At 42.9% G+C, this 11,111-nt stretch overlaps 1 protein-coding gene across 1 annotated transcript in view; it reads right to left on the bottom strand.

Moving 5' to 3' along the window:
* Positions 1-4,963: 4,963 nt before the first annotated feature.
* The window catches only part of otud7a (OTU deubiquitinase 7A), a 38,076-nt gene continuing 31,928 nt past the window's right edge, over positions 4,964-11,111 (bottom strand). The window contains exons 11-13 of the mRNA XM_044357534.1: positions 9,264-9,378; positions 8,547-8,631; positions 4,964-8,166 (exon numbers count right to left, since the gene is read on the bottom strand). Coding sequence (XP_044213469.1) covers positions 6,601-8,166; positions 8,547-8,631; positions 9,264-9,378 — 1,766 coding nt within the window. The 3' untranslated portion in view covers positions 4,964-6,600. The remainder of the gene's footprint in view (positions 8,167-8,546; positions 8,632-9,263; positions 9,379-11,111) is intronic.

Genomic DNA, 11,111 nt, shown 5'->3' with positions numbered 1-11,111 from the left:
AACATGAGGGACTTCTGCATAGTTCTTTTTTTTTTTTTTTTAATGTGTTTATATTTATCTCATTATTTTGTCTTAAGCCTTGAATGTTGGCAGGGAGCTGTTGTCAAGGAAACATCGAGCTCCTAAATATACATATCCTGCATCTTTCCTTGGCTTGAATGCGGAGCCTCTGGTCGTGTGAAAGTAGAGTTTCCACTTATAGAGTCCCTCAGCAGGCTACTCACTGAGCTAATTCACACAGATCACACTGTATTACAAGAAAGATCTCAAGTTGTGCTGGTTGTGTGGGTGAGGCACATATTCTCTCTGGGTTGTATTTCGTTCAATCACGTGTTTATTCTGAAGATGACACATTTTTCTCCTCTGTAGTGAGTTATATTGCTGCAGATGCAGGGCAAAGTACAGACAGTTATATGAGCAGTGAGAGCACATTTCTACTGGTATCACCCTGCAGACAGGATGTGGGGGCGGAGGAGGTGGTTTCAGTTTGACTGATTTATCTCTTCAGTCACACCTTTTCTTTGGATTATCAGCTCCTGAGCACCCAGTCTCCAGGTGAAATTCTGCACGCAGAATAAACTCATGTATTTGCAGTGTTGGAAGAACTTCAGCCATGAGTTATTTTCAATGCATTGTTTAAGAGGAAAGTACAGTATGTGAGAGAGATGTAAGATGACGATGAGGGGGTGGATGGGTGGCGTTTCACAGCTCTCATTGGTGCACCCAACTTAGACACACTCAAAGTCAGCGTGGGAGGCTCTGTGGGCTGAAAAGGGTCTATGCTCCACTGAGGTGAGTGGGCATCGCTGACTTTGAGACTCAGTGGAATTAATCTGGAGAAAAAGAGAGATGTGGTCAGCAGCAGCAGCAGCAGTGGTCCTAATCACACAGAGGCCTGTGTGTGTGTTTGTACGTCCCTCTTCCTCCATGCCAAACCCCAGAAGGCAGGCTGAAGGGCCATGTGATGCCACCCACTCTCGAGTGCAGTGCATGGCAGGGCTGGCGCTAGATCCTGCGGAGCGGGTGGGATGAGCTCAGATATTGGAGGCTGGCACTGGCTGAGAACAAGGCTTAGCTATGGGAGGTGGGGGCGAGTTTGGCATTACCACTCACTGCAGCAGAGGCATCAAAGACAGCAACCCTGCTTAAAACACAACAGCACTGTAAATACTGTCAGGTAGAGTGGCTTACAATCTAGCTAATGAGAACAGCTGATGAGAATAGAGCAAAAGAGGATCTAAATATTCAATTTTTATACCCACGGACATGCATAATTGTTCCACGTTTTAATTTCACCGTCTTAATGAGACAACTACTTACCATAAAAATCAATATTTATGAACTATTGTGTTGCATTAAGGCTTCTAATGGCTTATAATTGTGTGAGGAAGGAGACGGATGCATCTGAAAGGCGAAATAAAAGGCTGTTCAGAAATACTGTATCCGGGCGTTTTTAGTATGAGTCTTGGTTAGAAATGAGTTCAGTGAATTTGACAACATGGAGGCTGTGCTGTGCTGTCTGAGAGGATGAGGGGCCTGCCAAACGACTGCTGTAAGCCTGATAGAGCTCTTTGTTGCTTTGAGAAGCAAAGGGAGGTCCCTTATGCAAATTCAAAGGAAATTCTGAGAAAAGGGAATCCAAGAAACAAGACAATGCACTCTGTCTCATTCAGTTGGCTACTTGTTATGGAAGAAGCGGGACACAAGAGCTCGGGATATATCGCTGTGAGGAGAGAGGCCCTCATGTGCCATTTTGTGACTAACATTATACATCACGTGGAGATGTAATTCATCCTCCAAGCTTCACAAGTCATTCCATATTATTAGCAGCCGCAGTCCGCAACCATGACCTGAAAGCACGGGGCAACAGTTGGAGAGGTCTCTGGCAGCCCGGTCACGAGACTATACACTCAGTCAGAGGTATGCAATTCATCCCACACATAACAGGCTGCAGCCCACAGAGCAACCTTCTCCTCACTTTCACTCCACCAACTCAGCCTTCTGCTCCTGTATGGACCGTGGACACTTTAAAAGCAAAGGCTAATTTTACCTCCTACTCAGAGATTACTTATTAACAAAGATTAAACACCTATAGTTTATCAGTACTTTTAAAGATGGTGTAGGGGTTGGTTTGTTGCTCTGTTAACACTTCTGGCTACTGTGACGGCCCTTTTTTAATCTGTGGGTGCTTTATACAGCCACACTGGTGACAATTCTATGTTGATGTAGCAGGTATAATGGTTACAATGTTGGCCAGTTTAGCATACATGTCAGCATGCTAACATTTGCTAATTAGCAGAAACACAAGCTTACAGCTGAGGCTGATGGGAATGTCATATTTTGTAGGTAAGACAATATAATTTACACCTGAGGATGGCGCTAAAGATGAAAAGTCAGCATCTGAAGGTAACTTATTTTATAAAGTTATTACAAATTATTCTAAAGGGGACATTAATGTCTCTAGTTTTGCTGGTATTTTGACATACACCAAACAATTTGACACATTAAAATTGTGACCTGATAATGGCGTTAAATAAAACATCAGGGGATCACCAAAGAGATTGCAATTGATCCTGAAGGGGACATGAATGTGTGTACCAAATTTCATGCAATTCACCAAATATGTTGAGATATTTCACTAAAAAAAAACAAAAAAACATGAACTTGCTTGTGGCACTGAAAGAACAGTTTAACATTAGGATTCATCTTCTGGGAACTGTGAATCATCCTCCGGAAACTGTGAATGTTTGTACCAAATTTCATGGCAAGCAATCCAATTGTTGTTGATATTTCAGCTTTGATGTGGTGGATGACAGACTGACATTTCCATCCCTAGAGCATTGCTGCCAGTAAGGCTTACAATGTAAAAAAAAACAAAAACAAAATAATCCAAACCCTGAACATCTACAGATATTGTATAATTTCAAAATGATGGCTGCTTGTGTAAAATTAATGCTGACAATTTTGAATGAAAGCCAATTTGGTAACAGTGTTTAATGCATTTGGATGAAACCTTTCTTACTGAGATATTCTCATGAGAAGTTTCCTTTCTCATGTGAAAATTAAATTAAGTTGTAACTAAAGTCATATCTATGATAACAAATACGTGATTAAACCTCTCTGTGGATGTGGTGAGTCATTTCTATGTGGTGTTTGATATGACTTATGCTCACATAGAGCAAGTCCTCACTAGATATAACCATCACAGGGATGGAGGAGATACTTCACATGAATGCACTTGCAGATTTTCACTGCGTGGCATCAATCCTCTTGCCAATGTAGGAGAGCCTCTGGAGGAATAAGTTGCAGTTCTCTGGAATCGCTGCCCTACTTAGTTCACTCCTAAGAATCTCAACTCTGTAACCTCAGACCAATTTTGGTGGGAATTTTCCCCTCATTCTATTTTCTTTGACTCATTCAAAAGTCAACCAAGGATTAATTACCTCTTTCCATTCATGCTGAGTCTTATAAATAACCAAAGTGTTGCATTCTAAAAATTATGATAGTCTTTTAAAGGAGAAAGTCACCAATTTCACATATGAAGATCTATTAAGTCATCATTGGGTGTGTTACTCAGCTGGGGCTGAAGTCTCAAAGTGCGGTCATTACGTTTGTGTTCCAAGAAGTTTCCCTGCCCTGGCTTTGAAAAGGGTGTGATGGCTAATAAATAAATATTAATCATAGGGATCACAAACTTAGAGTAAGAGTGACACTACAGTTTAGTCTGGTAGTGTGCTAATGTTCTAAAAATGGTGATGAAAAACACTAGAATAATAAGTTCTCCATTTCCAAATACAATGCAGCAGTGTTTCTGTTAGCCAACTGAGCACATCTACCTGGTGAAAATTGAACAAAGGTGAACTCTGACCTGCAAAACCACCAGAGCCAGCTGACATCACACCGAAACCAGTCTCTTGTATTGAAACGGGGTTCAATACAAGAGACTGGGAAAAGGATCGAATATTTGTTTGACAGAGGCCGCACATTAAGAAATACACCCTGGTGATATCACCGGGGTTATCTCGGCATGCTAGCACTGTGACATTTTAGATGAATCCTACTGACTTTGCAATCCTCTGCCTTTCGCTGTAGCGCCACCATGAGGTTGACATTTGTGACTTTGAGTGAAATGTCTTGATGACAATTACTTTATGTCAAAATACTAGCAAAACTAATGACAATCCCATCATTCACAGCTGTACTTTGTGATGTTAGCATGCTAATATGCTAAACTAAGATGGTGACTGTGATAAACATTACACATGATTAACATCAGTATGTTAATGTTGTCATTTTTAGTATTTAGCTTAGTACAGCTTTCCAGTGCTGGGTGGCTATAGACTCTTAGTCTTGTCTACAGAAAGCATTAAATTGAGGGATGTGGAGTTTTAAAGAGCAGAAAGGGTCCAAACGAGAGACACTATCAAGTTACATTATGGTAATTGTAGGATCCGATGTTTTTGGTGCTTGATCAATACTAGCAACTTTAAGATATCTATTCTGCCTCTTCTGCATTGATTTTGACCATTCTTTGTTTAAATGTCTCTCGCAAGTACCCCTACATTATGGAAGTGCAATACTAAATTTCCTGGAGCACCCCTTTAAGGATGATGGGATAGTTATAAGCATTGATTACAACTGCCAGCAAAAAGTGAGACCGTTCAAATGTCAGTGTTCAGTGTCTTGATTAGCTCTGGTACACGAATAGAGTAATTTCAACCCATTATTGTCTGCTTTTAGGCCCTGCTAGAAAACAGAAAAGAAGATTAAAGCGAACAGCAATAAACATACTGAATGCGGATAAAGAAAGAAGTTATAGTAAGACCTAAACAATATGATCTCCCTGGTTTCTTGTAAAATAACTTAGTATTAACAAAAAAAAATCCTCTGTCTAAAAATGTAATCTATAATCTCTGGATTTTTCATGATTACACCTCCTTGAAGAAAAACAAAAATGACACAGACACATCATGTTTGTAACAATAAACTATTTTTTTTTTCATATTTACATCTGTACCTAATGTGCAAATTAATAATTTAAAGTAGTGTAAAACTCTTAAAGGAATACAAAATCATATCTTACAGTCCTAACATGGTGAGAGTCCATGAACTGGTCACATAGAAACAAAGAGGAGCAACACTGCAGTGTGTACAGGAGAGAGACAGAAGCGAACCGCAGTGGACATCCTTGGCCAGGACACACTTAGTTAAGGACAGCATGGTACATTATCCAAGCATCACCAGAACAAACGGCAACACAAACACTGCGTCTTTTACAGTAGTCATGTCGAATGAGCAGAAAGCACTTGGAGGCCCGGGGTTTTACAAACCCACTGATTGGTTAAAGCACTGATGATCACAAAGGCTTGAGGTGCTCTTAGCAGCAGGTGCTTCTTTTAAACGGCCTCTAAATATGGAAGAAGAACAGACAATCTCACACTGGACCGGTGACACATCTATACTGCAGGTCACCACATAGTGCTAATAGCATGATTGCACATTGTGTTGTGTGTATAAGGGGGGAAGAGACACGTAATCACACTTCAGACAAATACGCATCGGCCTGCTCTCACTACCCACAATTCTTCTCATCTAAGACATTTACCAATTAGAGTAGTTGACAGGCGACTCAGAAAAACACACCATAAACACTGCATATTTGAGAAGCAATTCATCATATGCACATTGTTCAGTGTTTGGCACGAAAAACATTTTTGAAAATTTGAATTGTAATTTTTTTTTCTTTTTTCTTTAAAGAAGCCAGTTTGGCAGTGCTTGTGGTCGTTAGGAGATCGACTACGGGCAGAAATGTTAAATGATTTCTTACACAATATCTTGAGTCCAATTCAGACACAGCAAACCCTTTGCACCGTGTTAAGAACAAAGGTACACTTAACAAATGAGATAGTTTTACATTTCATCCTAATCCAACATTACAATCTATAATGCTTATACATTTTAATTCCTGTAGTTCAAATTTGCTTACAAAAGCACACCGTGACAATCCTTTACAATTTACAAGACACAGTTAACCTACAGTAACTATATTATTGGTGCATAGACAAAATTGGGAGAGGGTGTAGCAAAAATCACCAATTTATTGCTTTAAAGTCTAATATTAATCTCCCATTAAATTTTTTTCTTGATTGCAAAACAACTACAAATTTTCCACAGAGATTTTGAAGAACCAAGCAGAGGTATTGCATTCAAACTGATTAAAAGAGCTAAAATGATCTCTCCTGATGAAATTCAAATCTTTTGTACTTTGAAAAATAAAGAACTTTCCCTCACATAAAGTTACATCACAGAGAGATGACTTTTACTCTAAAACAAGTAAAAGACTAAATTCAATGAGACAGAAAAAGAAAACAAAAAAAGCACAATGTCTGGCCAAAGCTGCTCACTGTTTCAAGTTCTGCTTCCCCCATCATAAAGTAATAATCTTTACTAACAAGGGAAGGGTGACAGGAATACAAGAGCATTCTTCAACAAAATAAGAAAATGTTTGCCATCATGTTGTTCTAAATTCAGAGTGCAGATGGTGTCGTTCCCTCAGTCTCCTGTGGCCTTGCTGACAAGTGGCTGAAGTGGCGGTGATGGCTATGCAGGCCTCTGCACTTTGCTCTCCCTCTCCCTGCGTTTCAGCTCCTCTCTGTAGCAGTAGGAGCAGTAGTTGTCTGTCTCTGGCCTACCGTAGAAGGAGCAGTTCTCCCTCTTGCAGCGGCGCTGCTGAAAGCAGTACAAAGGGCTTCCAGAGCTCCGCCCTTTGGTTTTGTCTTGGTTGAGCCAGGTGTGAGACGAGTTGTCCTCATCAGCAAACTCCAGGCAGTCCTGAATGTCTCCCGCATCGAATCCATTGGTGTAGGTGTGGGACTTGTGTTCGCCAGGCATGTTGTAGGACAGGGTCTCTATGGTGTTAACAGTGCGCACCCCTGACAAGCGAGCAGGGCTGTAACTCTGGGAGGAGAGTGTGCGGTTCTGCTGGGGGTAGGTGGCACATGTCTTTAGGGTGCCCACCACTGGCTTATAGGGGTCATCCTGGAAGATGGAGGATTGCATGTTGACATCTTGTAAGTGAATCACGCTGTGCCTCTGGATGGGCGGTGTATGGCTGTAGTGGGCAGACACAGGAACAGGCCCAGGTCTCTTAGCACCAATACTGGGGGAGGAGTAAGGCGCAGGGGCTGGGGCTGGGTGGGAGACATGGTGGGAGACTGGTGGGGTGAGAGGAGGGACTGGGACAGACACAAGGGGGGCTGCAGGGGTGGGACTGTTCCTGCCCTGCATCTTGAGACCCAGCGGGGGCTGTGAGTTGTGGTTGTAGGTGTGGGTGTGGTGGGGCAGGACGGGAGAGCAGCTCTCCGGAGGCGAGCTGTCCGATCTCTCCCTCTGGAAGACACTCTCATGCTCAGGCTTCTTTGTGGTCACCTCATTAGTGGCGGGGGGCTTCTTCTCTGCCTCTTTCCTCTTCTGTTCCTGCTCCTGGCTGAAGCGCTCCTGGGCGTTGGTCAGGTAGTAGCTGATCATCTCCTCGTGGAACTGGTGTCGATGGCTGGTGAGGAGGAGGCCTGCGAAAATGAACTTGCGCTCCCCCTGCATGGCAGCCCGCAGGATGTTGAGGCTGAGCTTGACATCCGTGCTGTATTTCCAGTTTTCCAGGGTCTTGTCCCCTGAGACTCTCCCTGCACTGTCCTGTCTCTCCGTGGGGGAGGAGCTGGAGGGTCTGTCTCTATCTGTAGGGGAGGGGCTAGTGGCCTTCTCAGAGGAGGTGGAGCTGGCAGACTGGCCTGAGTCGTCCTTGCTTCCCTTGGATGTCTTAGACTCCTTCTTCTTTGCTTTTTCCCCTCCATTCTCCCCGTTACGACCTGAGCCAGAGTTGGATTTGTTCATTTTGCCGTGCACGAGGCCACCCAGACCTCCCATGTTCTTCTTCAGTTTGATTCCCAGGGTTTTGCTGAAGCTACCTAGTTTGTTGGCTACAGAATCAGCCCGGCTCTTGTCTTTGTCTTTGCGCTGCTTGTCTTTGTCCTTTTCCTTGCTGGGCTTGCCGGTGTTGACGTTGGAGTTGCTGCCGACAGACTCGCGGTCAGAGTCCATGGACTCAGCTAGAGACTGGACATCCTCACCTGCAGAGGCTGTGGGAGACTCTGGCTGAGCCAGGGGAGCCTGAAAAGAGACAAACATACAAACACAAACAGTAATGAAGACAGAACAGTGAATAAGCAATAATATCTCTTTCATAATGCTTTGGTTGAAGGGACAAATCAAAAATGTATATCTAGTTGATCAGTGGAGAGCTTTAAAAGATTCCCAATGTATTTCAGGCAAATTCACGAATAAAACTCAAATAGAACTTTGTTACCTGTTTTTTTTTTTTTTTATGATTCATAATCAGTACATACATGGATGTCTGAGATTACAGTATTCTGACAGTAAATAAAAGTGATTGATTGGACTCTGTGGTTTCAAGAACATCTGGAGTGGAGCCTCTCCAAAGTTAAATTAACCATGACAAACAAGACACACATGTGCCAAAAAAAACATACCCTTGTTTCAGATGGAATTCGGATCCATGTTACATTCATGTAGTTGTGCAGCAGGTTGAGTTTGGCCTCCAGAGACAAGATGAGACTGCGAGAGAACATGTCTATGTTTAACCACTGGTAAACATGAAACAGAGTTGACATTTGACAAATGTTTTTTCCCCTCAAGACATATTATATGACTGAATCCAGAAACAATTATATTATTTAGACAGTTGAAAATATACAGAAACCTGCTCCATTTCAGCATATGTATAGAAGAACCCCTACTTAAACTATACATACTATGAATAAAGGGTAAAATAAAGAGGTGGGGTAAGGGCGCAGTTTGAGCATCTTTTCTCTGTATATCTGCATTGTTCATACTGCAGCTTGTTCAAGGATAAGCTAACCCTCTGACTGGCAGGAATGTGAAACAGAAACCCTTACATAAACTCTTTCCTAAACTCAGGGAGGGTGTTGCTGCTTTAGTGAGGCCATGGATGACTGACGTGACTCACAATTTGTTCTCTCTCTGCTCACTCTTTGAAGCGACCTGAGCCTGGAGCCCATAGTCAGGGTTAAATCCCCCATATACAGCCTTGTGGGTAGACTAACAGATCTGCCTTGGCTTGCAGCTTTTACTTTCTCACTCTTCGTGGGGTTGCTTTGGTAGTCAGCGCCTTTGTGTTCTTTGTTGATAAGCATCAACACATCTGTGATGTACTATACAGGACTTACTTGGCTAGCTTGGTGTTATCATTGTCATCCCTCCCCCACTCCCAGTCCCTGCCAGGGTCCACGGCAAAATGGAGCGCCAGCAGCTTGTGCTCCGAGTCGGTCAGAGGGATAACAGCTGGAAGAGATGAGATTATCAGAGGGTTAGTTTAGTCTAGCTTTACAACCCGGAGACCACAATACACGCCACGCATTCTTACAAGGCCATCGTGGTGTCAGCGCTAAAGTGACACTCAAATGACACACTAGAATAATGCCACGTTAATTATCCCAGATGCCTGTCAGTGTGGGGTAAAGTATACTGTGGGTGTATTCTATCTGCCATCCACGGAGTGGGTGATTGTCATTCTTACTGACTCATCCAGACAGTGAGGGGACTCAGTTGCCTGTGACTCTTAAAAGCTTTAACATGGTTGCTTCTCTTGTAACACAGAGCTGGTCCTGTCCTGGTCCCAGTTCTCTAGTCCAGTGTAACTAGTCTTTCTACCATTTCCATGAGGAAGAAAAAGGAGAGGAAGGAAAGATCTGATTTATTACAACTTAAACTGTAGTTGTTGAGCAGCTTTTTGATAGTATCTATGCTACTAAATGCTACTAAACAGCTACTAAATTGACCTTGTGGTGAGATTGTTTTGTCAGCTGTTTCCAAGGTCAGGAGTGAACTCAGCTTGGGTTTTATTTACATAGTTGTGGCGATCATTTATTTTGTTTATGATAACGTTGCACTTACAGAGTAATTTCTGGGCGACAGGGCGACATTGCTACTATTTAGAGAGAAACCCCTAAGTGACCACATTTGAAATGTTGGCAATAATGCCTCATTTCACAGGAAAACGGCGGCAAGCATGTTTGATCAAAGTTGAACTAGGTCAGTCTGTAAATTGCGAGGGATGTTTACAACGGACGGTTTGGGTCATTTCTGTTTTGTCCTCCAATTAAGTCTGGCTAAACTGGGACTCTGTTTTAACCCCTACAATTTATGATTGTTATGACAGTTTGCGTTCCTCCCCTTAGTTCCCATATCTCAGCAGTTAGTGAGTACAATGTTATTATTACCAATATAAATAACAACCAAAACTACGGAAATAGGATCTAAGTACTATCCTTTAACCAGTACTAGAAGAAATGGTTGTCTGAACTTGTTTTTACAAGGAGCTGAGTACTTCTACAGCTGATCGGGTCTGTACATGATGATTCGGTTTAGTAATAGAGTGCAATCAGACACAGAAGTGCAGGATAAAAGCAGGAGTGCTGAAATAATTTCATTCATCTTCCTCTGATATGATCAGCTTTTTACAAGCAGGAAGAGGTTTTCAACACTAATCACTGGACATAGAACATAAAACAGACACCCACCCGGGCTTCCTCTCGTGGGAGGCGTGCTTACAGTATGTGCACAGTGCGGCCGTGTACGTGCATGGCTGCCTTTCAAAACAGGAGTGTGTGGAGGACTAGCTAAACCCCACTGGCCCACATGACAGCTCTCCTCAGGCTACCTAGTGTGGGGGGCTGTTGTCCACATGACAGCAGAGAGAGACAGGCTGTTCAAGCCGAGGACATTCCAGCCTTCACTGTCAGCCCCAGATGGAAGATACAGTCTCCTCCTTGCCTCATCAATTCTTCCACCGCCAATAGGCTGCTCCGCTCTGCAGGCTTCACAGAGCCACAGACACTAGCAGCAACGGCCCCTCCTGTGTTCCTGATGAAACTGCAGGTCAAATCCTCACTCTTTCCCTCTTGAGTGTCTTCTTGAGTACCTCTGCGTATGTGTGAAGTACACGATTAAATTAGCCAAGTGTCAAAATACTGGTGATACATGCATTGTGATGATGTCTCTCGCTCTTGGAACAG

Source organism: Thunnus albacares, chromosome 7 (assembly GCF_914725855.1).
Source record: "Thunnus albacares chromosome 7, fThuAlb1.1, whole genome shotgun sequence".
Taxonomy (NCBI): domain Eukaryota; kingdom Metazoa; phylum Chordata; class Actinopteri; order Scombriformes; family Scombridae; genus Thunnus; species Thunnus albacares.
The sequence above is the reverse complement of the archived record's forward strand: the minus strand, read 5'-3'. Positions and strand labels throughout refer to the sequence as shown.